The 27,402-nt window shown below is 47.8% G+C and overlaps 1 protein-coding gene across 1 annotated transcript in view; it reads right to left on the bottom strand.

Moving 5' to 3' along the window:
• The window catches only part of BDP1 (BDP1 general transcription factor IIIB subunit), a 1,412,545-nt gene that overhangs the window by 1,358,707 nt on the left and 26,436 nt on the right, over positions 1–27,402 (bottom strand). The window contains exons 2-4 of the mRNA XM_086960808.1: positions 11,908–12,496; positions 9,911–10,020; positions 8,268–8,330 (exon numbers count right to left, since the gene is read on the bottom strand). Coding sequence (XP_086816934.1) covers positions 8,268–8,330; positions 9,911–10,020; positions 11,908–12,496 — 762 coding nt within the window. The remainder of the gene's footprint in view (positions 1–8,267; positions 8,331–9,910; positions 10,021–11,907; positions 12,497–27,402) is intronic.

Genomic DNA, 27,402 nt, shown 5'->3' on the forward strand with positions numbered 1-27,402 from the left:
TGCTGTCTTAGTGGCAAGAACTGAGAGAGCGCTGCAAGGTTTAATTGATACTTATATTACTTTTATGCGGTAGTTAAATTTACTGGTCAAGGACAATAAAACCTTTAATAAGATATGTGGGACAAGACCATAAAAAAAAACGGTGCACTTTATTAATAAGTCTAAGGTGTTGGAGGTTTTTTCTTTTTTCATATCTGGGCATATTTTTAGAGAGCAACCATTCCTGGAAAACGATGGTATCTAATAGATCTGCCATGCTGGAAAGGTCAATTGTCAATCAGGTGGCTTGCAAAGCGTGACTACTCACTCGTAAGGGTCTCAAGGCGCTGGGGGAGGGAGTGGGAGAGGGGGATGCTGGTCAGTCGAAGAGCTAGGTCGTGAGATCTTTTCTGAATTGAGGCAGTGATGGTGATTGCCTGAGGTGGAGAGGCAGGGTGTTACAGGTCTTTGCTGCGAGGTGGGAGAGAAGGATCTTCTTTCCGGCTGTGGTCTTGCGGATACGTGGGACGGTAGCCAGGGCCAGTTGGGCGCAGCTAAGGTATCTGGTGTGTGCATGAAATGCAAGGCAGTGGTTGAGGTATGCAGGACCCGCATTGAGTAGGGCTTTGTGGTCGTGTGTGAGGAGCTTCAAGGTGATCCTTTTGTTGACTGGGACCCAGTGGAGGTCTCTCAGGTGGCTGGTGATGTGGCTGTGGTGGGGATGTTGTGGATGAGTCTGGTGGAGGCCTTCTAAGTGTTCTACAATTTCTTGAGGAGTATCTGGGTGATATAGGCATAGTGTGTATTGCCGTATTTGATTCTAATGCTGGTGGGTGCATGGGTGAAAGTCTTTCTCGACTCTGTTGGGATCCACTTGAAGATCTTTCGGAGCAGGCCTAGTGTATGGAAGCAAGACGGCGTTGATCTGGCAGTTCATGGTGAGTGAGGAGTCAAGGATGATGGAGAGATTTTGTGCGTGGTCTGTGCGTGTGGAGGAGGGGGTTCCAAGTGCTGCGGACCACGAGGAGTTGTCACAGGTGGAGGGGTGGAACCCCTTAGGAGGACTTTGGTCTTCTCCAAGTTGAGCTTGAGGAAGCTGCTCTCCTTCCAGGTGGAACTGGAATTGGAAGTGGATTTGTAGAGCGCGTAGCTACCTGTGGGCTACTTGTGGGCGTCCCAGCGCTGGACTCATAAGATTGTATCTGGAACTAAGTGACCTTGGGGAACAGCCAAGTTTTCAATAGTCTGCGGAATTTTAGTAGATTGGTCTCCCTACGGATGTTAAGGGGTAGGGAGTTCCACAGGTGGCGATAATCTTCATTTCATCATGGAAGTTGTTCTTGGCGACTGTGGGTTCGTTGGCGAGGGAGAGAGTCAGCTGGGAGTTGTCGGCATAGGAGACAATGTTGGTCCGTGGTTCCTGACGATGGCTGCGAGTTTGGCCACGTAGTTGTTGAATAGAGTGGGGCTCAGAGAGGAGCCCTGAGGCACTCTGGAGCTGGTCTCTGTGGGTTCCCAGAGGAATGGTGGTAATCTGACTCTATGTGTTTGCCTGGTGAGGAAGGAGCAGATCCATTCCAGGAGTTTGTCGCAGTTGCCTGCATCGTGGAGTCTTGTGTGTATAAGGTGCGGTGAGAGACAGTATTAAACTTGGCCTAGAAGTCCAGGAGGATGAGGGTTGCAGTTTCCCCTCGGTCGAAGAGGGTGCAGACAGTCTGTGGAAGAGAGGAGGGGAGTGCTGTGGTTGCTTCTGCAGCCAGACTGGGAGAAGTCCAGGATGTGGTTCGCTTAGATGAACACGCAATATTGGGTGCTGATGGCCTTCTCGAATGACCTGGGCTAAGAAGGTTAGAAGAGAGAGGGGTCTGAAGTTCTGAAAGCTTGTCGGGTCGGCAGACGGTTTCTTCAGCAAGGGTTTGATCTCTGCGTGTTTCCAGTCTTACGTAAATGTGTCGGAGTTGAGGGTGCGGCAGAGTTCGGGGTCGATGGTGGTTCCAACTCAGTTGAAAACGTGATGCTGGCATGGGTCCGAAGGTGCTCAGGAGTGTATGCTCTTCATGATATTGAGGGTGCCGTCTGCAGTGAGGGGAGTCCAGCTGAGTAGGGACTGTAGGGGTCTGGCGTCGTAGGGTGCGGTGGTTGCGGGTGGGGGGGGGGGGGCATAGAGGCTGTCAAAGCAGTTGCATAACTCCTGGATCTTGTGGTGAAAGTAGGTGCTGAGGTTGCTATAGAGGTCTTGGGGGGTGGAGGGGACTGCTGTCTCCGTGCTGGGTCTGGCGACTTCTCCGACCACGGTGAAAAGTTCTTTACAGTTGAGTGTATTGGCGTGGATCCTTTCTTGTAGAGCCTCTTTCTTCGTTGCTCTGAAGAGGAGGTGGTGTGCATTGACAGCTGTCCTGAAGGCCGAGTGGTCTTCTGGGGTATTGTTGATCCTACATCTCTTCTCAAGCTGTCTACAGGTGCATCTGGACTCAAGGGCAGGAGGGAACCATCTGGCTTTCTTGGAGCATGGCTTGATTGGGGCTTTCTTCAGGGAAGCCAGAGTGTCGGTGAAGTGGGAGATTTATCAGTGGAGTTTGTGTGCTGCGGTATTAGCGTCTGTGGATGTCGGTGGAGGGTTTTTTCTGAAGGAGGTGGTGAGCTGTTCTTCAGGTACCTTGTTCCAACTTCTGCGCAAATGGCGGTGGGCGTGGTGGTGTACGGAGGGTTTGGTAAAGGAGAAGTGGATGCAGCTGTGGTCGGCCCACTGGAGCTTATTGGTGTGGCTGAAGGTTATGTTGTCGCTGGCGGAGAAGATTAGGTAGCGCGTGTGTCGTGCTTAGTAGGTTGGGGAGGCGACCAGTTGTTTGAGTCCGACAGTGGTGAGTTTTTCCAGCAGGCACAAGGTGTTTTTGTCGTTGGAGTTGTCCAGGTGAAAGCTGATGTCACCAAAGAGGATGTAGTTTGAAGGCGAGATCGTGAATTGGGATGAAGTTGATGATGGAGTCGCTGAAGGGTGGGCAGGGTCTGGGGTGGGGCCTGTAGATAAGGGTGCTGCGGAGAGTGGTGTTCGAGTTGGTCTGGACCTGGAGGTGGAGGTGCTTCATGTTGTTTAAGACATCATTTGCATGGGTTGTGAGGCGGAGGGTGCTTTGCGATTGCTGGTGATGCCTCTCCCCTGTTTGTTGACGCAGTCCTTGTGAATGATCTTGTTGCTGTCAGGGATGGCTGTAGAGATGTCCTGGGCAGATGTGGAGTTCATCCAGGTGTCCGTGAGGAAGGCGATGTCGGGGTCGATGGAGTTGAGCAGGTCCCAGATCTCCACAGCGTGTTTTTGGAGGAAACATGTGTTGAGCAGGATGCAGATGAGGCGGCGGTTGAGCGGTGAGTGGGGTTGGTTGCAGTGGCAGGCGAAGGTGCAGCTGCAGTTCCGGCAGCAATGCCCATCATCAGGTGGTATGGTGTCCGGTGTTGAGGGCTTGGAGGGTGCTGGTGCCATCAGGCTGGATGTTTAAAGAACCAAGGTGCGTGGCGCAGTTATGTTATGTTGTTATTTGTTTTTTAAAGCGTACAGCTGCCCCAGCAAAGAGGCTTCCCGGCGCTAACAGATCTAACTGGAACAAAACTCCCTAAAGGGCTCATCAGACAGCAACCAGGGCTATACTGAAGGGAAGAGGAGGGTTTTAATTGCTTTCCTAAAAACTAACACATCTTCCATTCCCCGGATATGGGCCGGCAAGGAATTCCACAACTTGGCCGTCATGTATCTAAATGAGCAGCCACCGATGCAGCTGAGTCTGACCCGTGGTACCGTCACCAGATGTTGTCCAAGTGAACGTAGGTTTCGGTGAGGGACAATGGTGTCAGAAGGGTGCATAGAAGTTCTGGGCTGCCAAATTTGACTATCATAAACCCCAGACACAGAGCCTTAAACTGAATCCGGGCAGAAATTGGAAGCCAATGTAATCCCATGATGGTAGATCGGACCGAACATCGGCGGGGAAGCCCCACCAGCATCTTAGCTGCCAGATTCTGGACTCGTTGGAGTCGTTGAGTCTCAGCTTTGTTGGCCCCTAGAAGTAACACACTAGCGTAGTCCAATCGAGACAGGATAGTAGATTGAACAATGAGCTGCCGCACTGCTGGTTCAAAAAACTTCAGAAGAGGGTTAAGCCCTCTTAACAAGCCCATACATGTGGCAGCCACTCGCTTAGTGTGAGTCTGAAAGCTAAGCGAGGAGTCCATCCAGACTCCTAGGTTCTTCGCTAAGGTCTTAGGTATAGGCATAGACCCTAGGGAGTCCAGCCACCAGTGCGCATTCCAAAGGGTGGTATCTTTCCCGAACAGCAGGACCTCAGTCTTGGTCGCATTAAGCTGAAGACAGTTATCTGCCATCCATTGGGCCACAGCGGTCAGCCCATCTCTGAACCTAGTAGCCGATGTAGATGGCCCCTCAGCTAGAGTGATAACAAGCTGGGTATCGTCGGCATATGATACCATTGTTAGGTCCCAGTTCTTTGCTACAGCCGACAGTGGCTGAACATATAGGTTGAACAGAGACGGGCTTAGTGCTGAGCCTTGCGGAACTCCCTGGCCTATGGGATGGATTTGAGAGAGAAAAGGCGGTGCAGGTACCCGAAAGGATCTGCCCCTCAGAAATGACCTAAACCATTCGCAGACGTGAACGGGTGCAGATGGGCTTGCCTTTGACATTCCTTGGGGTTAAAAAGATTTTGTAAAAAAACTAGGCTCGAAACTACTGAATGAGCTTTTATGTATCCACTCAGCTAAAGTTGTGGTGATACTTACTTATGGGGTAGGCATATGGGACATGGTCAATGTGCTTGACTTACAAAGGTTGGAAAAAAAAATCTTCACAAATCTTCTAGTGGTCCCAGTTAGTTGTGTAAACTCCATTTGCTATATTGTGGACAAAAACAAACTAGTGTGACTCCTCCTATGACATTCTATTTGGACTCGGGACAGTGCGGCAGTGAACCAGCTTGTCTTAAATGATTGTCTGAATCTGCACACTGCCCTTGATATACCTTGGTTAGCGTACGCGAAATTGATTTGTGAGGAAATTGGGGTTACGGATTAATTTTTTTCTCCTGCCATATGCCTGGGCTATAGTAAGGACAAACTGAAACAACTGGTTTTAACCAAAGCGGTTTCATAAAGACTGGAGTCTGACAGACATAAAACAACGGTTGTCTCATACAAGAAGGTCTCCGATTCTACCGGATTTTAATTCAGAACCAGCTACATCACTTTGTTTTAATTAGATTCCATTTTAATAATCTACCTGGTAGGTGTTCCGGGCAAATAGTTATTCTATGTCAGATTTAATTAATTGCCCTTGTGATGGTATATCTACCTAGTCTGATCTACATATTCTCTTTTTTTGGCACCTTTAATGATGGCCCCAGTAGATTCCTTATCTTGCCAAGGTTTAAAATGTTTAAGTTTAGAGAATGTAGACCAGCTCTGATTTTGGAACAATTACATTGCCCTCTGGTCTGTTATTCATGGGGCTTTTTATCTGGCGGATCCTAAAAATAGGGAGAATTCCAATATGCTAAAAGGTTGTATAGCTGGAAACAGCATTTAAAATCTGTATGAGTTGTAGTAATCCTGGTGGAGGATTATAATGAAAGTGAATTTTTTTAATTAGATAATTTATTGTAAGGACCTCTTAGGCGACATGCTGTCTTTTTTATTGATATAAAATTATTTATTCGGGTGGAAAGGAGTATTGATTGTTGGGAAAGGTTTACAAATATATGTATACATGTTTTTATCTTTATGTTTATGCTATAGAAATGCAGCGAATAAAGATCCTTTGACTGTCTGACTGACTGACTGACTGACTGATTGGAGTGGAATAATGTGGAGTGGAATTGCACTAGGATTAAGTTCATTTACACAGAGTCAATATGCAAATGGAACGGAGTGGAATTGTGTGGGGTGCAGTGGAATTGAGTGAAGCAGAATTGCATGGAGTGTAATTGTATGGCATGGAGTGGAATTGTGTGAAGTGGCATTGTGAGGCATGGAGTGGATTGGAACACAACTGTGTGGAGTGGAATTGAGTGGCGTGGAATGGTGGGGCATAGAATATGGAATGAAGTGGGACTGGGTGGCTGTGGAGTAGAATTGTGTGGAGTGGAATTGTGTGACATGGAATGGAGTGGCACGGAATTGTGTAGCGTGAGAGTGGTGGGTGGGAGGGGCTAGAAACGGCACAGAGGGTGGGCGGGGCTTGAAACGATATGATGGGGTGGGTGAGGCGCTAGAAACAAGACGGAGAGGGGTGGGTGGGAGGGGCTAGATAGAACATGGAGAGGGGTGGGTTGGAGGGGCTAGATAGAAAATGGAGCGGGGTCAGTGACAGGGGCTAGATAGAACATGGCGAGAGGTGGGAGGGGCTAGATAGAACTTGGAGAGGGGTGGGTGGGAGGCTAGATAGAACATGGAGAGGGGTGGGTGGGAGGTCCTAGATAGAACATGGAGAGGGGTGGGTGGGAGGGCCTAGATAGAACATGGAGAGGGGTGGGTGGGAGGGGCTAGATAGAACATGGAGAGGGGTGGGTGGGAGGGGCTAGATAGAACATGGAGAGGGGTGGGTTGGAGGGGCTAGAAACAACACAGAGAGAGGTGGGTAGGAGGTGAAGAAGAAATAGTACCTCCAATCACAGAGTGAAAAGTGGATGGACACTAATTAATATGAATTAATCTGTGCTTGGATCATGTGCCACAGAAAGAAAAGGTGACGCCCAGGACGCTCTGGCCAATTTGTAGACAGCAATGTAAACGCTTACATTTTGCAGAGAATGTGCTACTTACTTGGTCTTCATCTACAAAAACAAACTTCTGACTTGCTTAAGTTGGTTAAATTTGTCAGCTCATTTTCAGGGTACAAGAGCAGCTGGTCAAAACCTGTTATGATGCCAATTTTCAATACAGTTCACATAAATTAATATTTAATCTGATTAATAAAGTAGGAAATAAAACACATTTCATATCTAAGAGTTTATATCCTCAGTAAAGTCTAATCAACGCTTCAACTAAATATAGACATAGATGAACTGATAGAACCTCTTAAATCAGACAAGCGCAGGTAAGAACTTAGGCCCTCATTACGATGGTGGGCAAACTATTGACAGGCCAAAAGTGGCAGTCCACCCGTCATATAGGGCACTGGTCTGACCGCTGCATCACAAAGCGGCCGGGCAGACCACAGGGTGGGGGGTTGAACCGCCACCTGCGACAAGATAAAAAGTTCTACTGGGATGGCGGTGAAATTCCTAATCCCTACAAAGGGGATGGGACCTGCGCAGACACCAACTTAGGGATTAGGATATCCATTTCAGACTGCTTGTTCAAGGCGGTTTCACCGCCATGAACAGGCAGCCGGAAAAGGACTATGGGGGCCTCTAATAGGACCCATGTCCCCCCTCGGTTTCCGCTTTTTGGCCTGGGGGGGCACATGTGGTGCCCCCCAAACATCCATGCCCTGTGCGCCAGGCACCCCCTGGTGCCTAGCAGACGGTGCATGGATGTTTAAAAACATCGCTTTTTCAATTGCATCTTGTGCTGCAGCCCTTTTCTGGGCTGCAGCACAAGCTGCAATTGAAAAAGGGTTGTTTCTGACCGTCTACACGGCGGTCGCATTCTTATCTGGCGGGTGGGCCCGCCAACTACTTGTTGGCCGGTCTCAATCCTGCAACGATGGTGGTAGGTCACTCGTCTGACTGACCTCATAATGACCCCATTAGTGTAGGTCTTTGAACTGAACTCAATACAATAAAAATTAATGTTTTACCTAGAATTCATCACATAGATCTCTATATAAACAGGACATTTTACAGTAATCTGAAAACTTATTTTTGTTTTGTTTTTTTACAAGAAAGGCATCGTTTGCTTCCATAATTTAAAATATAACTTTGCTTATACTTTAGTCTGGTTCAGAAATTGTTTCACTAATTGTAGAGTAGATACTAAAATAGGTTTACATTGAAAAAAGAACATAAACAATCTATCTTTAGGATTTAATGGTTCAAATCAACAGAAGCTCCCAGATGAGATGTTCCCTCATTTCAAGTGCAGAAGAGTTCATTTTTAAGACACCTTGAAAGATTGCAATATATTCACAGGAATGGAGAACACTATCTCCAGTTGAATGACTGAACTCTAGTATTAAACAATACTCTAAATATGTTCAACTGAGTTGGTTGGTATTCTAATAAATCTTTCAACGGAAACAAGAAAAAACAATCAATGATTACATCTGAATAGAAAAGGCTTACTCTTTAGCTTGAATTTGAACTGGAGGACTTTTTTCAGCTTTCTTCTCTTGGTCTATTGCAGATCTATAAATAGGTAAGAACAGGGCAAGATTTTTAGATTACAGGACTGCAATGTATGTATTCTTGCACTCATTAATGAAAGAAAATACGGCCCATTTCAACAGCATTTCAAACAACCGATACACAAATGCCCTCCACAAATCTTCAGTGATGAGATTGTTTGTGACAGTGAGAAAGGTTATAGCTATTAGAATTAATCATATTCACTTTATTAAAATTAAGAATGGAGTTGGTATCACTTCAAAACTAGAATCTTAATTCGATTTGAGCAAAGCAAGGCTTAACCATCAACATGGTTTCTCTATCTGTAAGAGAAAGGACTATGGCTGCCACACTTTATGACCAACCCTGCCTTAGCACCTCTTGCTTCACTCCCTTCTAAGCATCAATCACACTTACACAACACATGCCTTTGAAAGAAAAAAGAAGGGCTTTCAAGCTATACCCGGCTTTCTCCATGACCAACTCCATATTAACTGCCTAACTCTTTGTTAAACCCATTCCCCTACAAATTTTTTCGGTCTCTCTGTAGGTCAGAAATGTGTTGTACATGCATTGGAGTGATCCTCAATGAAGGATAAAGGCTGGGCATGCTGGTTCTCTGTAAGCAAATCTTCTGGGATGAATTATGCCCCTCGACGTTCGATCACTGTTCTCCTATTCCTACACATCTCTTGGCTGCCTGTCCTGATAGCTGGTCCTTGCTAAGTGCAAAGAGTCCATAAGACTGCATGGTTCAACCATGCAGCTGTGCTAACAGTTAGGCGGCATGGAATCCATCAGAAATCTGTATGGACAGTGATAGTAACAACTAGTGCTATAGGAGCTATACAGTTTCCGTAGCACAGGTCAGTGTCCTGTGTGCTGCACAAACCCACACATATGGTGTAAAGAACTGTCTGATGCAATGCATTTTGTAAGATCTCTGCAGTGCGGCCCAGGGTGATGTACTTTTTGCAGAATAGGCTAGTTGACTAACCATATGCCTTTGGGCTACACATCCCAGGGTGCTGTGATATACCTTAAGGCACCATATAACTCAACCACAGCAAATAAGTAAAAAGTAATTGCAATGATCAGAATCTGTAAATGTTGCAATAAATGACCCAGGATTTTTATTTCCTCTGTAGCAGTCACTTGCCACACAAGAATCCACCACATTATATGTGTGGGAGAAGCAGCTAGTTCTAACATAAATGTTTAGAAAACACACTGCATCATACCAAGATAGGAAAAAGCAAGTTTGTCAATGGATTAGGTTGAAATGGCATGAATTATTTTATCACGGTTTATCAGTCATGCATCTCAACTGATATTAGCAACTTTACATAGTATGGTGGTTTTAATGATAACATTACCCTCCTAGTTACTGTATACCTACATATAGACCACAAATGTCCTTTCAATTAGGCAGCGAAGTACAAACGTTTCCGACATTGACTTGAACTGCATCGGAATGAGTAAATTACACTCAAATCATATGTTCCGGAGAATGGTAAAGACCGACTTTAAGTAGCCCCCCCATGTCATCAGATTACCAATTTTAACAGACATTTGTTTAAAAAAATTGACATTTTACTTACTTCATAGGATTGGCGTCTGGCAAGTAATATATAAAATCTCGCATGGTCATTCTTGAGCGGTCAGGTGGTGTTGTGCATTCCAAAGTGGGGTGTTTTTCCTTCCAGTGTTTCTGAAAATATTTTACATGATCACATTTTATGACTCAAAGTTTAGCATTCCAAATCACAGTCTTATTATCTAGTGACATGAATCTTCATTAGCAACACATTAGGTTTGGAAAAGCGAGCAGTAAATCAGCATCCAAGATGAAAAACGTAAAACACTTAAGACTAATTAATTACTCTAATGCAAATGGGTTCTTCAACACGGTCATTTTTAGTAGGGTCACATGTGGATAGAGAAGACTGCCGACACGCAGACCTTAGAGTGTTAGTATTTAAAGTTGCCAGAACCTGGACAGGGATTCTGTAGCAAAGCCTTGGATTGGCTCATAATCGAGGAATTTCACAGATTAAGAGCCTATGTTTAGACTTCATTTGTCATATGGTCCAGGCAAAAGTGGGTAGCACATATTTGAGCTCTCTGAAGTTTGCTGTAGTCAAATCTTGACAGCACGACTGCAAGATTCTTGGTAATTATCCGACAACTTTGATTAGAATGGCGACCACTCACACAAGTGGTAATAAAATGCATATCTTGTTACTTTGTTTTTTCCAAGTGTCCAAGTCAGTTATAAAACACCACCCCTAGGTTTCTAGTCTTTATACTGGTAATGAAAGAGAAATGTTCAGCCATTAAAAGGAAGCGGTGTTGAACTGAGTGTGCCCAAAAAAGGCACAGGAAATGCTGGTGCATTCAACAGTGGAAGAAAATATTTGCCCTTTAACAACACGCTTAGGGAGCTTCTGATGCACCTTCAAAAGGTTATTCCACTGTTAGAATATTTTATATTGCACACGTTGTACTGTTAAACGTTGTATATCCTTCTCTGATAAAATATCAATAATTCATGGTTGTTGTAAGTTTTAAAATTAAATGAACTTGGCCAATCATCAATTTGACAGTGAATCAATCTTCTCAGTTTGTTGTCGCTGTCAAAGTCAAAACATATTTATTTGAAAGGTGCAAAATTCTGTAGCCAACTCTCCAGTCACAGCTCGAAATCCAGCAAACAGATTTACTCTTCATTTTGTAAACAATAATGGAATGACCAGAAAAAATTATGTCATAAGTACTTGTTCCTATGGATTATCTGTTATTAGTGGACCTTAATAAATGAAATTATTGTCTTGTGACAGTGCTAAAAAAAGCAAACATGAGGCAGAAAAAACAAGAATCAAAATCAGACTGTAACCTAGTGGCAATAATGTTCACCCAGGTGAAGTATGAACTCGTACAGACAACTAACAAATTATTATTTATCAAAACTTAATCTATCTGTTCCCTCCGTTTGAATGCCTGCCCTCCACTTGCTTCTGCCCCCACATGGTGTGTCTAGCCTCTACTGGAAAGACATGGTCAGAAAAGCATTAAGTAGTGACCATGCTTAAAGAAATGTGTACCTTAAAGAAGCTAAATAATAAAAGGAGGAAGCCAGCATTTCATTTTGTTTATTTTAAGGGTTTCTGTGAACCACTGCACATCACAAAAAATGCAGACATAGACTGCTAGTTGTGCAGTGAAAGGGAAAGAGCACATATCATGTTACCAACATCCTGACATTACACTTACATAGCAGGCAAGATGGCTCAGAAAAATAAACGCTTAATGTTGGTATAATTTGAATTGCAGGTCACAAATAGAAGCCAAGCAAAAACAAATTAGTCTTCCAATCTTCCAGGGATGGCAAACTGAGTTCCATTAAAGTGGATAAATTGCAACACCATTTTTTATTCCACTTTAAGACTGCAACACTAGTGTGAGACACTACAGAAAAACAAGTGTTTATGTTTATGTTAAATTACAAAAGAAGCACTGCCCATTAACAAACAATACACATTCAAAATTAATATTTCTAAATAAAGGCTATAATAATGAAGGAGAAATCATCACTTACTTTTTCTTTCTTTAATTCTTTTTTGAGCAGTTCCCTCAGTTTTCGAGCCTTGAGTATTCTCTCACGATCTGACTGATGCTGCACTTCCTTGGAAGCTACTTTTGCACTTGCTGCAGGTGCTTCCTGCTGGGAACCTTCCTGTGAGGGTCGCTCTTTGAGAGGAGAAGGATAGTCCTTTTGAAATGAGACATGCTCCTTAGAAGAATTAATACTCACGTCCTTAGTTGCAGACTTTTTAAAAGGAGAAAACTGTGGAATTTGAGGAACAGGAGTTTTCTTTTCAGGAAGAATAACATGCTGCACAACAGAGGGTTTATTTCTACTGTGTTTTTTTTGGGAGACTGACTGGGTGAGCTTTGCTGGTTCAGGAACTTCATTTTCAAATAAAGTTTTACTGCTTGGAGGCAATGCAGATGGTGGATTCTGCGAGACTATAGATGCTGTTTTGACAGGTTGTGGTGTAGAAGTAAGGGAAGCTCTTGGTTTAGCTATATTGGGCACAGTTGAGACTCGTTTTCTTCTCTGCAGAACTACACTGGATGGTTTGCTTGATTCAGGAGGATCACTTACTCCGTCAATCTCATCTTCTCTGTTGGTGAAACCAGACACAGTTCTGTTAAGAAAACAATCGCCATATGAAAATACTTTGAAACCTATATATTACAAAACCTACAAAAACAAAAAATCTTCTGCAATGAGCAAAAGCCTATAAAAGGACAAAACATGATCTTTTTGCACCAATAAAGACAAAGGCGTACCAAAACATTGTGTCAAATCAGAAATTATACACAAGGAGGACAATTATCTTATACTCTCCGTATTATTCAAACTTTCAAAAAGCAGAGCTGGAGGCACAAGCAATATAAAAGCACCAATCACATCCAAAAAATATTAGAAAAAAAAGTCACTAATTGGTGCCCCAAATATGATTTTACGTTACATGGGCACGTATCTGTTCCACAGTAAAATCAATTAAAATTCCAATATCCCGTTAAAGTGGGCGTTTCAACAATGCATTTGTGAGCACTGAACAGCACACAGCAAAAAATCAAACTACCACAATACTGGAGGTAAGAGGAGTGAATTAATCTAGGTGTAGGACAGGTGGCCCGAGTGCTCTGACAGTCCACAGTTAACGTTTCTCCATAAGTGAGTCATCTGTGTACGTGCTTATGTAAATTTATAACACAGGTAGGAGAGTAGTGCAACCACATAGTCCTCATTCATCTTTTCTGGATCCTCTTTTTTCGAATCTTATTTGGCAAAAGAGATCAAATCCCTAAATATTTACAGTTAAACATACACTCAAAAATGTCCGAAAAAGGCAGGCATAAGCACCTTCAAGTTTCATATGCAAGCTCAAGAAACCCACAAAAAAAGAAAGGTAATACAATGTTATTTCCTCTGTAGGCATTTATGAAGTTCACTACAACTCCCACGCTCCATTGCGAACAGCTCAGCCATGAGGAGGAGTGACTATAAACAGAGTACTTGCACATAGACTGACATGCATAATTCCATTCACCTGTGAAAGTCAGTTTTGTTCTCGAGTGGAGCTGAAGAAGTGAGGATTTACGACTGCTGGTTTTGGCAAAATTTCTATGTTTTCCAGTAAAAGGAACAGATGGGTTTTGGTGGCTAAAGGAGGACTGACTTTTTTCTGTCGTTCTCAAGTTTCCAGTAAAAGTACCAGGGAAGGAGTTCTCTGGTTGGTCTTTGATACACACCAGATGGTGTGTTTTCATTTTCTGTACCGCAAGGAGTGCTTAATTTAATTTGAATTAATTTCTTCTTCATGAAAGTCAAATGACCTTTTGCACTCTACAAGCCGGTTGCTAGGAACAGCTGTTTAGCTGTAATTCTTATCCTATTTGGCAAAGTGTGCTGGGCTTCTGACATTATACAGGTAAGAGACTAGTTTTTTTTTACTTCCTGCTTTTTCCCAAAACTTTTAAAATACAAGACTGGTATGTCTAATTTTGTAAGGGGGGGTGGGTTCCTGGTGACATTTAAGCTTGGGAGATAAATTAACACTTTACGATTAACATTTTATTTAGTAACTATCATTTACCGAAGAGATTTTTACTTTTTGCTGATTGTGGTCCACTGGCTGCATATTTCCCGTCACAGAAAAGAAAAGATTTTCTGAATCTAATGTTTGGTGATATTATTTGGTTCGTTCATGCAAATATTCATCAGTGACAAACATACATTGGATTTACAGCGTGTGCATGGAATGTATGAATTTCTCTATAACACATAGCTTGTCTTACACTAGTACCACAAAGGTTTTGAGTCAGGTTTTTTTAATTTACCTGTGGTTCTATTGTATTGTAGCATTTTTGTGCATATCAGCAAGGATATATGAGGCTAAATGTGGGGCATAAGGAAAGTCATTGGTTCACCAAGTCAGCACCATTTATGATAGGTATTTTTATAACAAAACTATATATATATATAAGTTATCTTCTAATAAGTAGTGAGAGTGGAGACCTTAATTTTCTTTATCTTTTCTTTACAGGTCTCATTCTTTACAGTTCCTTTCACCCCTACCCTTTTCCTAACTCAATCACTTCTATGCCTTTATGGTATGAGGAATTGGGGGTACTGAGGGTTGGACCCAATCTGAGCATTGTTCTGATCCTGAGGAGCTCGTATGCATACATAGTCAGTACTTGACAAAACCATCAGAAGGCTGATTTAAACTCAACATTTTTGCTCCACGAGTTGCTTCCCAGAGCGGATAGCACAGTCCAACGAAGCAGCATGCCACACCAAGTAAGTAAGGACTTAGTGAAACATATTCAAAATGGACTTGAAAGTGGGCGGTCAAACAATGCAAAATACCAAAAACAAAGTTGAAAAAATAAAATAACTGGAACTTCTTAGACTTTTTTTTTTTTACTTTAACAGCAGAAAGGTGACACTTGACAGTCTACATCTTTCTCCAGCCTTCCTATTGCCTGGGACATTTCAAGTCCAGGAGCATGTTACTTTTTTTATTTAGGTAGAGGACTCAGCCACTGGACCCACATAAAGTAACAAAGTAACATGTGCCACTCTTCCATTTGAAATGTGTAAGCAAACAGCCAGGCGAGACAACCCCAATCAATCAGTAACTTGTAAAGCGCACTACATACCCGTGAGGGTCTCAAGGCGCTGAGGGGAGGGAGGTGCAGCTACTGCTCGAAGAGCTAGGTCTTGAGGAGTCTTCTGAAGGCGAGCAGGTCTTGGGTCTGCCGTAGATGGGTGGGGAGGGTGTTCCAGGTCTTGGAGGCGAGGAAGGAGAAGGATCTGCCGCCGGAGGTCGTTCGTTGGATGTGCGGGACGAAGGCGAGGCTTGCGGAGCAGAACTGGTGGGCGGGAGTGTGGAAGTTGAGTCTACTGTTCAGGTAGGCTGGTCGGGTGTTGTGGAGTGCTTTGTGTGCGTGGGTGAGGAGCTTGAAGCTGATTCTCTTGTTGACGGGGAGCCAGTGCAGGCCTCTTAGGTGGGGGGTGATGTGGCTGCGTCGCGGGATGTTGATGATCAGGCGGGCGGAGGCGATTTGGATGCGTTGTAGCCGTCGCAGGTGTTTGGCCGAGATTCCTGCCTAGAGTGCGTTGCCGTAGTCCAGCCTGCTACTGATGAGGGCCTGGGTCACCGTTCTTCTGGTTTCGGTCGGGATTCACTTGTAGATCCTGCGAAGCATGCAGAGGGTGTTGTAGCAGGAGGAGGAGATGGAGTTGACCTGCTTCGACATGGAGAGGGAGGAGTCGAGGATGAATACTAGGTTGCGTGTGTGGTCGGTGGGTGTGGGTGGGTGCTGTTCCCATTGTGGTCGGCCACCAGGAGTCGTCCCAGGCGGAGGGGGTGGGGCCGAGGATGAGGACCTCCGTCTTGTCAGAGTTCAGTTTCAGGCGGCTGCTCCTCATCCACTCAGCGACGGCCTTCATTCCCTCGTGGAGGTTGGTTTTGGCAGTGTGTGGGTCTTTGGTGAGGGAGAGGATGAGCTGGGTGTCGTTGGAGTAGGAGATGATGTTCAGGTCGTGTTGGTGGGCCACTTGTGCGAGGGGGCCATGTAGATATTGAAAAGGGTCCAGCTGAGGGATGAGCCCTGGGGTACGCCGCAGATGATGTTGGTGGCTTCGGATCGGAAGGGTGAGAGGGGGACTCTCTGGGTTCTGCCGGAGAGAAAGGACTTGGTCCAGTCCAGGGCCTTCTCCTGGATTCCGGCTTCTTGGAGGCGTGTCCTAAGTGTGCGGTGGCAGACCGTGTCGAAGGCGGCTGACAGGTCCAGGAGGATGAGGGCTGAAGTTTCACCGTTGTCGAGTTGGTGCCTAATGTCGTCTGTGGCGGCGATGAGTGCTGTCTCGGTGCTGTGGTTTTGTCTGAATCCGGACTGGGATGGGTCTAAGATGTTGTTGTCCTCGAAGTGGCGGGTCAGTTGTATGTTGGCGATTTTTTTAATGACCTTAGCCGGGAACAGGAGCAGGGAGATGGGAGATGGGCCGGAAGTTCTTGAGGTCCTTGGGGCCCGCCTTGGGCTTCTTGAGGAGGCCGTTGATTTCGGTGTGCTTCCAGCTTTCCGGGAATGTTGCTGTGTCGAAGGAGATGTTGATGACCTTCCGTAGTTGGGGTGTGATGGTCACGTCTGCATTGTTAAATACGTGGTGTGGGCAGGGGTCGGATGGTGATCCTGAGTGGATGGAGTTAATGACTTTGCGTGTTTCTTTGTCGTTCACGTGGGACCAGAAGGTCAGCTGGTTGGTGCAGGTGGCGATCGGGGGTGGGGTCTGTCATCGTCGGGGTGGTTGAGGTGTTGAAGATGTCGTGGATGTCAGCGATCTTGCGATGGCAGAAGGTGGCTAGTGAGTCGCACAGATCTTGCGAGGGCGGGATGTCGTTGGTGTTGGCGCTGGGGTTGGAGAGTTCCTTTACTATGCTGAAGAGCTCTCTGCTGTTGTGTGCGTTGTTGTCCAGGTGGGCTTTAGGAGGATCTCTTGGCTGTTCTGATGAGTTGGTGATGTCTGCGGGTGGCGTCCTTGTGGGCTGCGTGGTTGTCCGGTGTGTGATCGTGGAGCCATTTCTTCTCCAGTTTTCGGCATGTGCGTTTAGAGGTCTGGAGCTCTTCAGTGAACCAGGCGACTTTCTTGCTGGAGTGGTTGTTGGAGGGCTTCTTGAGCGGGCCAAGAGTATTGGTACAGTCATCAATCCACTGTCTGAGATTGCGGGCGGCAGTGTCAGGGTTGGTGGGGTCAGTGGGTGTGTTCTGGGCGAGGGTGGAGGTAAGCTGATCTTCGGTGACTTTGCTCCAGCAGCAGTTGGATAGCTGTTGGGTGCGGTGGTATGTGGTGGGTTTCTTGAAGGTGACGTGGATGCAGCGGTGGTCGGTCCAGTGGAGTTAGGTGGTGTAGTTGAAGGAGACGTGGGTGCTTGTGGAGAAGACGGGGTCAAGCATGTGTCCGGCGGCGTGGGTGGGTTCGGTGACGAGTTGTCGGAGGCCGGGGTTGGAGAGGTTGTCGATCAGGGTGGTGGAGTTGGTGTCGTTGTTGTTCTAGAGGTGGAAGTTCAGGACTCGGAGGAGGATATAGTCGGTGGAGGCGAGTGTGTGGGTGCTGGCGAGGTCGGTGATTGAGTCGCTGAATAGAGCCCGGGAGACAGGAGGCCTGTAGATGAGTCTTCCTCTGAGGGTGGTGTTGGGGTCGGTGTGGATCCGGAAGTGCAAGTGTTTGGCGGAGTTGAGGGTGTCGTCTACGTGGGTGTAGACCTGGGGGGTGAATTTGTGGACGATGGCTAGGCCTCCTCCAATTCCGTTGGTGCAGTCTCTGCGGGAGATCTTGTAGCCATTTGGGATGGCTATGGCGATGTCGGGTGCAGAGGAGTTGTTCCACCAGGTCTCGGTCAGGAAGGCCACATCTGGGGTGAAGGGGTCGATCAGGTCCCAGAGCTCGATGGCGTGTTTGCGTGTAGAGCGGGTGTTGAGGAGTGTGGAGCGGGTGTTGAGGAGTAAGCAGCGGAGGTGGTTGGGTCCGGTCCTTGGAGGTTCTGTTGCATGTGACTGTGCAGGTTGAGGAAATATAAATTTTATGGTCAAGAAATGTTCCCTAACGTGTACCCCACCGTCTCCATGTACGAGCTTAAAGTGCATGTAACTTCCCTCCTGTGCCAGCTATGAAGACGCAAATACATTTGCGTCCAACGTTAACATGTCCTCTTTCAGATCCACCCTGAACGGGTTGAATATTCCGTTCCTAAGTATGCCTTGCCAACGTCTTTTTGTGGTGTACTTTACACGTTTTTCAGCTCTGGCGAAGTAGGCCCTGAATTCTGCCATCGAGCCTTTCCTGCCTTCTGACTCTGAATGCCTCAGCCTGGGCCTGCCTCTGTACCCGTGACCTCTGCCTTACTCCCTGCGCGGCTAACGGCGCTTAGCTCAGCCTGTTGCCTGCCAAGACTGTATTCAACCTTCGAATTATCTGCTCCGCTCCTTAAAAATACATTCCTGCCTACTAGTTCAAGTAAACATCCTTCCAGCTGCAGAGCAAAGGGCCCGGCCTCACTGTCTCCGTGCAAGTAATTCATAGCTCCTGTTACCATGGTAGGCCCATGCCCCCTCGCATCTCATGCAGACACGTAGACGCTTATACAGGCACTCACAGTCAGTATAGAATAGCCTCTGCCCAAGAGACCTTTCCCTCTAGATAATATGGTTCCCAAACATCAGATATCAGATATGATATAGGAACGAGTTGATCTGACATGCCAGACTTCTGTCTCTTTCCTCTAGTGTAAATGTCAAGTCCCCTGCACCCTCCAGCTTCACGTCAATCACACGTCATGCAGCTGCACGCGCATCCAGATCTCAGATTTCTGCTGACATTGCAAGATTCTGCTATGTACCCACCCACTTGTGACACTTTTATGTGACGTTTCTAGCACACACCTCTGTGATCACGCCTAGTTCACGCCTTCTGATTACGTATTGCTAACACGTGTGTGCTCTTATCTTGTTTCTCTCAGCTGTTACGCCTACTGTATTGGTTTCTATTATATGATTTGAGTATAAAAGTTATGTATTGTCAATAAAGCATTGCTCTATCCCTTCCTGAACCCCAGTGGTGTCAGGAACCCGATATCCGGTTCAAGAACCATTCCTTTTTAAGGAATAAAACCCCTAAGAACTCTAACACCACGGACTCTGCGTCTTTCTTTCCGATTGAGTTATTTTATTTTTAGTACTTACCTGCATAGAAATTAGGACGGTAATTAAATATTTACCACAAGGTGTGGCAGGAGAAGGGTCCGTGGGTGTGTTTCGGGACGGCATGGAAGCAGCGGTGGTCTCGGCCGGTGTTGAGAGCGTGGAAGGTGTTTGTGTCATACCGGAGTCTGGTGTCGTGGCGTGCTCGACGGTCAGGGGTTCTGGCGCTGGGCGTGGTCCAGGCGCGGACAGGCGCAGACGGGCTTGCCTCTGGCGCGCCTCAGGCGTGCCATTGGCGCGATTGATGCACGCGACCGTGTAGCGGTCGGCATAGGAAGGGGAGGGGGCGGGAGCGGGCTGGATCGGTGGGCGGGGCCGCGAGGGCAGCAGCGGCAGGAAACTGCGTGGGAGCCAGGCGGGGGTAACGGGGTGCAGGTGCAGCGAGTTTAACAAAAACGGGGTACAGAAAGGAAGGTGGCACAAATGCAAAATAAGAGCAAAGTACAAAATTTACCAAGAAAGGCAGGAGCGGTAGCCACTGAGCAGGCTGCTGGCTGGAACCTGGGGCTCACAGAAGAGCTGTGGCTGGGTGCGGGCTGCGGAGGGAAGTGCTGACCTTGACCGGGTGGAGGCTTCACACGTGCTCCTCCGCAGCGGTCGGCGTAAGAAGGGGAGGGGGGCGGGAGCAGTGAGGGGCGGGAGTGGCTGGATTGGTGGGCGGGGCCGCGATGGCAGCAGCGGCGGGAAACTGCGTGGGAGCCAGGCGGGGGTAACGGGGTGCAGGTGCGGCGAGTTTAACAAAAACGAGGTACAGAAAGTAAGGTGGCACTAATGCAAAATAAGAGCAAAGTACAAAATGAACCCAGGAAGGCAGGAGCGGTAGCCGCCGAGCGGGCTGCTGGCTGGAACCTAGGGCTCACAGAAGAGCTGTGGCCGGGAGCGGGATGCGGAGGGGAGTGCTGACCTTGACCGGGTCGAGGCTTCACACAAAGGGGACGTCTGCTAAGTATTTTCAGCAGTTGATATTCAACAAAAAAGAAAATAAGCATTTGCAATGCAATAGGTCTCACATTTGAGAGAGTTTGAGCTATTAGCATTGTAAATGACAATGCCTTTGATGTATTGATGTAAGTATTTTAAAAACCTGCAAGCTGTGCATAAACATGCACTTTGTACTTATGGTGGTTGCTTATGAGAAGCAAGGCTGGCAGTTCCTTTGCCTCTTTTACTGTGAGGAGCTGCCATCCAAACAATCAGACAAACAGCATTGTTTAGAACAAGAGCAATATTCTTTATTAGGAGTGTAAACCATATCTTCTAAAAGTGAAAACACTGAAACGCACTAAGAGGCAAGGTGCATCAGACTGCATCTGGTGACTCCAAATTAAACTATGCATTTTGAAAAGGAAACACAATAAACTCATTTGCAAATTAATCACACTGTCACTAGAATTCCAAAACTGTGCACACTAATTTTACAATGCTTTGCATCCGATTTGAAAAATCCCCCGTTATTATTTTTTGCACTAATCTTGTCAAGTATTTTAGAGCTTACATAGCCTACCTTAGTCTCAGGCATTTGTTTTCTCAACATTGTGAAGCTCAGCCTCATCATTAAGTCAGGCCAGACAGCGAGACGTGATTTACTATTTCTGGGCAGAGAAGTGTAACGGAACCGAAAGTACTTTGGTAGCTAATGTGCTGTGAGTTTAGAAAACAAGATCCCGGGAGCACCAGACGGACAGTTTAGAAAGCTCACATGACGAACAAATGATGCAGAGCCACATACATCTAAATTAGCTGACACTTCTATGAAGGTTCACTGAGCTGATTACCAGCTGTGCAGATCTGCTCAGGGCCTTAGGTTAGTTGAGAAAACAGCGACCTCATACACTGTTCAGTAAGTACCACAGAATCAGTGACAACTGCTCTTTTGGTGCAAAAAACGTTATTTAAAGAGTTCCTTAAGATATATATGTTTTAATTTTGTTTGTTTTAATTAAGGCTGCGGGTAATGTGTGATTTGGACAAGATCCAAATTGACTTAAAACAACTTCAGAAAATCTTTAATTATAGTGCATGGCCATGAAGAGGGGCGTGGTTTGGACGCCGATGGCGGCGGTCGCCTGAAAGCTCGGCTCCGAGACCGAGCCCGCAATTATCCTGAATTCCGAGGGTCTTGAGCGCCCCGAACCCCCCAAACTAAAAAGAGCCGGTGGGGCCGACTCGAGGGACACCTGAAGAACCCCGGAAAACAACTGGCCGAGAGAGAAATCGGAGCTGCGAAGTGAGCGGAGCGGAGCTCAAGATGGCGCCCGCTCTGTCTCTATAGGCCCAGAGAGAACCTCGGACCTGGGGAAATCGCCTTCTCCGAGCTCACCCACTCTACGCTTTTACTTTCGGAGGAGCGGCGCTGCGTCCGACTGCCCGGGGGGCTACAGACACCGGAGGCGATCACTGGTCACTCTGTCGGCGCAGCGGAGGCCCTCGGTGCCGGAGGGCGTGGCTGAAGACGCCGAGCTGCCCGAAGCGGAGCGGACTTACTCCATCTAGAACCTGAAGCTAACAGCGGGCGTGCTCGGCGCCATTGAGTCTGGACCCCCTCGGGTCCTGAGGAACATAGCGAGCAGCTGACTAGCACTCGGATAGTATGCCGGAGGTTCGGCGAGATCGGTGGCTGAGGACCGAGGCTTAACCCGAGTTCGGCGGGACTACGTTACCTGGCGGCGATCGCTCCTTCTTCCCCCCCTCTGCTTGCTCCCGGAGACGAGGTTGCGGCTAACCCCTAGACGGCCCACTGGTGGGGGAACCCCGCGCCACTACGCTGGATACGGTTAACGGCCTACGGCGACACAGACCCACATCCGGCACCTAAGACACTTTGCTGAAATCCCTCCCTGACTGGACTCCTGTTGAGTTCCCCACCGCAGAGCACGACCGCCATGGGGAAAAGAAAGGGAGCTAAAGGTGGCACACAAGCCGTCTCGGACACGGAGGCTCCTGACAAAGACGACTGGCAGGACCCTGAGAGATCCAAGGGCCCTCACCTACAGCAACAATTCGATAGGATCCTGGAGGCGATCGCGGATACACGATCGGCCTTACAACAAGACATTGCTCAGGTCGCGACGAGTTTGGGCCTGCTCAGAGCGGACCATGGTAAGCTCTCAGACAGGGTCAAAGAAGTGGAGAGCTCGGTGGAAATCCTGGAACCCGTGCAAAAGACCCTGGCCGCTACCATAAAAGATGCCCTAACCCGGATTGGGGACTTGGAGAGGCGAGCGGAGGACGCGGAAGGGCGTAACAGAAGGAATAACATCCGTGTGGTGGGCCTACCGGAGAAGATTGAGAATGGCGACATGGTGGCCTATCTAGAGAATTGGCTCTGGACTGTGGTGGCGCCTGAGAGGCTCTCCTCCTTTTACACCTTGGAGCGGGCACACAGGGTACCGGTGGTGGACGTTGATCTCGACCGATCGCATCCCCCCCTCCCGGACTCACCAGTCCGACGGGTGGCCAAAGGTAGGAGGGAGTGGCAAGTCCAATGGGGGCAGACGGACATTTGGCGAGCGCAGCACCCATGTACCCGGGACTACTCCAATTTCTCTGGCATGCATGAGCTGCATGTGCGACTGGACGGGCTATTAGGATCGGCGGAACTAGTGTCCGCGACCGTGCGGTCTGAATACTTGACTAGGACCATCTCCGACCACAACCCCTTAATAGCAAATTTCCGATGGTTTCCGGCTGTCCCTAGTGTACCCACTTGGAAGTTGCGCCCCGAGATATTGGAGGATCTGGTGTTCAGGACGGACCTAGAAGACAAAATCGCTGAGTACTTCGCGGTGAATGAGGCCACGGCTGGGACGAGGGTCTCAGAGTGGGATGCATTTAAAGTGGTCGTTAGAGGTTACTGCATAACCAAGAAGGTGGGAATGAGGCGGGTCATCCTCGACGACCTGGCCAACGCTGACCGGAAACTCTGCGAAATGGAGCTTCTCCGCCCCGGCCACCCGGAACGTCAGGAACAAACCTCAGCAGTGAGGGAAGCGGTGGCTGTTGAAGTCGAACGGCTGCGTAGCTTCGACTATAAGGCTTATGTAACCAGGTCACTGACGGAGGGGGATAAATCAGGGGCACTCCTGGCTTGGCTGGCCAACCCTATGAGACGAACCAACCCAACCCAACGATGACAATGCGTACCGCGGAGGGCACCGACGTATGCACTCAACCAGAGATACTTGATTGTTATCTGTGTTACTATGAAAGGTTGTACCGCAGTAGACTAGCACAGGACACTGCCCAGATTGATGAATACTTGCAGGGTTTGCAGATCCCCGCACTGGAGCCTGAAGTAGCGAAAGAATTGGGTAAAGACGTAGAGCTAGGGGAAATCCGCAGCGCCATAAGGGGATGGCGAGAAACAAGACTCCGGGCCTAGACGGTCTCCCGGTGGAGTTTTACGCCACATACGTGGACCTCCTGGCTCCCCGATTATTGGTGGTGTACAGGGAAGCGAAGCACCTGGGACGCCTCCCCGGCTCGATGTGTGAGGCCTTGGTGATCCCTCTACTCAAGCCTGGCAGGGAGGCCGGTGACCTGGCGTCTTACCGACCACTTTCGATGCTAACGGTAGATTACAAAATCCTGAGCAGCATACTAGCGTCGAGACTGTTGGGTCACATGAGCTCCTTGGTGCATGACGATCAGGCGGGATTCATCCCCAAACGCAATAAGACAATGAATATTCGCCGCCTATTCCGCTTACTAGAGGAACCTCACGTGGAGGCCCCGTGCCCCTTAATCCTTTCGATTGACCTGGAAAAGGCCTTCGACAGCCTGGAGTGGGAGTACCTACGTAGAGTGCTGGTACACTTCGGTCTGGGAGAGGGGTTCATCCGGTGGACCATGGTACTGTATGCTTCGGCAATGGCCAGAGTGAGAGCGGGCCCATTGATCTCCCAACAATACCCAGTGGAACGAGGCACGAGACAGGGATGCTCGTTGTCCCCCTACTCTTCGCGCTTGCGATGGAACCACTGGCACTGTCAATTCGGACTGGGGCCTACTTCGGAGGGTTACGGACCTCGATGGGGCGGCAATACATCTCCCTTTATGCCGATGATCTGCTGCTCTTCCTTGAGGATTCAGGCGGAGCCCTGACCGGGGCCGATACGACCCTCACGACCTTCGGAGAGCTCTCGGGCCTTAAAGTGAACTGGGCCAAAACTTCTTTGTTCCCGGTCCGAAAGGGGGAGCCCAGACCTGACACCACCAGAGAGATTAGATGGGAACCTAGCTGCCTCAAATACCTGGGAGTATATGTGTATCATGACCCCGCCGATATCCTAGACGGCAATATAGCCCGGTGTGTTCACGCACTACGGGGCAGTATGGGCTTTTGGGCCACTTTGCCGCTATCGGTGGCTGGACGCATTGCACTGCTGAAAATGGTGGCGCTCCCTCGGCTGCTGTATTACTTTCGGATGCTCCCGGTCTGGGTCCCGTCGGCCACCTTCCGGTCCCTGAACTCCATGTTGGTGGCGTTCCTTTGGGGATCGGGCCACGGTAGAGTAGCACTCAAGACACTGATGAGGCCGAAATCGGAGGGGGGTCTAGCGGTACCGGACTTCGAAAAGTACTATTTGGCAGCTCAGCTGCAGACTTTTACCCAGGAGGTAGCGAGGGAGTTCCGAGGCCCAGAAGAGAGGAGGGGAAGTGGTATGCCCAGACATGTTATATCCTATATCGCACTGCGACAACGGTTGGCCTTGAGGGACCTCACACACGAAGAACGCACCATACGCTTGTGCTGGAACCGTGTCCATGGCTGAGCGGAGCTGAAACATCCATATACTCTGGAAATCCCGCTGGGGATGCTCACTGCCTTACCACGAGGGGGCGACTGGTCGCGACTGAGGTGCTGGGAAGACGCAGGGCTACAACTGGTGGGCGACCTCTATGAGGATGGAGTGTTGTTGCCCTTCCGGGAAATTCTGGACCGCTTTGACATACCCTGGGGCGATTTTCTGCTTCACGCGGCGGTCACGCGGGCGATCCAGACGCACTGGCAGAAGGGCATGGAGGAGCCGCCAACATCAGAGGTGTGCCAATATGCCATGATGTCGTCGGGGACGGTCAAAGCAGTAACGTGTTTGTATTCCAGACTGGTCAACGAGGGGCTGCCCCCGCTCGATATACTCAGGACTCGGTGGGAGGCTGACATTGGGAAGGACATACCGGAGACCACGTGGGCACAATTAATGCGCCGAGCCTGGAAGGGAACGCGTCACGCCCGGGTCCAGTTGGTTCATTTCTACATACTCCACCGGGCCTACCTGACCCCGGAGAAAATCCAGGAATATTTCGCCTCGGACACGGCGGCTTACCCCAGATGCCGAACGATTGCGGCGGATCTCATACATATGTTGTGGTCCTGCCCAGCGCTGTCCTCATACTGGCTGCTGATAGGCGACACCCTTAATGGAGTAACTGGGTCTTTGACGCTGCGGTAGGTGTCCTACATTGGTTCCCTCATACTCCTAAAAACAAACTCTCCAGTAAGTTCATTGATCTGGGGCTCATTCTGGCGAAGCGGGAGATAACTAGGCACTGGAAAGCACGAGTTGGTCCAACAGGCAACAAATGGCGCAATGAACTTCTGAAGTGGGCTGTGGGGGAGAGCAACCTGAGATATCAAATGGCGAGGCGGCAGCAGAACGAGAAGGCGTTAGAGGCAGCACAGGAGTGGGAGACGCTAGTGCAGGCCTTGCGCGATTACAGCTCTTCCAGCGACTCCGATGATGATGTGGTACAGCCTCAGTCCCAGTAGAAAGGCATCACACTAATCTTCTATATAGCAGGAAATGGTTTCCTCCCACAAGCTCTTACCACACACAAAGCACACCATTGGCGGGGCAAGGGGAGGAGGGTGGTGGATAGAGGTACAGGGAAGCGTAGAATACTCTTACTGACATTGCTGTCTTTTCATACCGTGTGATTAGTCCTTGGTCCTTTGGGGGGGTTGGGTCGGGTGGGAAGAGAGGGGTGTTTTAAGTTGTTTAGAAAAGCAGAAGACCATTCATTTATTCGGATCAACACCAGTAGACTACCAGACCCTCATGCATGGACTCTCCGCACACGCCGCCCAACCTCCGGGTTGTGGGCTGAATGGCTGTGTACAAGGGATGTTCCCCTACGGGGGTTTCTTTCTTATGATTAATATTGATGATGTGTCTTTGGTCTGATATGTAACCCTGGCTAATTCCTGCAATAAAAATATATTAAAAAAAAAAAAAAAAGTGCATGGCCATGAAGACCATGTAAATTATTCTTGCCCCCATGATGTGACCCACACATTGTTTAAGAGGTGTGCTATCTATGACCAAGTGAGGAGGTTCCCATTGTTCTTGTCCTATTGTGAGGTACATTTTAGGAGCATTGCTTGGGAGATGCTAATAGAGCCACTGGGGCCAGGTAAATAAGGAGATGGAATTTGAAGGATGAAAAGTGACACTGCGAGTGGGGCCAGTGACAGAGACTAGATGGGAGAGAGGAAGGGAGACACACAAAGACAGGAATATCGAGTGAAAGGAAAGTCGTTTTCAAAGGAATCGTTTAAAATTATTAGTTATACTAATTGTCTAAATACGATGCGCCTATAAAAAGAGCAATTTATTCAAAAATATCTGCTGGTGGGTATTGGTAATGCCCCAGCGAATGACTTAAATCACTGACCACCCTTTATTTCCCATTTGGTTTTATATGTGACTTTAATTCATGGCAGAGGATGTAGTGAGTTATGTTGATGCTAAATTAATGAAGAAACGCAAACCACCGAGTGAAAACAATGGCCTGAGCGGTTATGTAGAGATGACTTCATAGTTCATTTGTCAGCCTTGGTCTTTTTTTTTTGCAGTTTTATGTAGCCAAACTCAACCTGAAGTTATCAGAGCACTTTACATCAACACCAGTTGCATTACAGATGGACACTTTCATTTTTAGGCACAGGGAGATTAAGTGATCTGCCCAGAATCACAGGATGTTTGTGCCTCCCGTCAGACTTAAACCTTGCTCCCCAGCTTCAAAGTCAGTCCCTCTAGAGGTTAAGCTGCACAAATGATTGGTGACATAATTATTAGTGCATCAGCATATTCACAGGGAAGACACATTGGAATTATTTTCCAAATACCCTGACATTGGAAATAATAGGCAACAACAGCTGGCAACAAAAATGTTATGCCTCACCCCATAGGTGTATTTCCCTCTGTGCAGAAACCTGCTTCTCAGCTGACAATCAACAGCATACATTTAT

The sequence above is a fragment of the Lissotriton vulgaris genome, chromosome 3_1 (genome assembly GCF_964263255.1).
Source record: "Lissotriton vulgaris chromosome 3_1, aLisVul1.2, whole genome shotgun sequence".
NCBI classification, from domain to species: Eukaryota; Metazoa; Chordata; class Amphibia; order Caudata; family Salamandridae; genus Lissotriton; species Lissotriton vulgaris.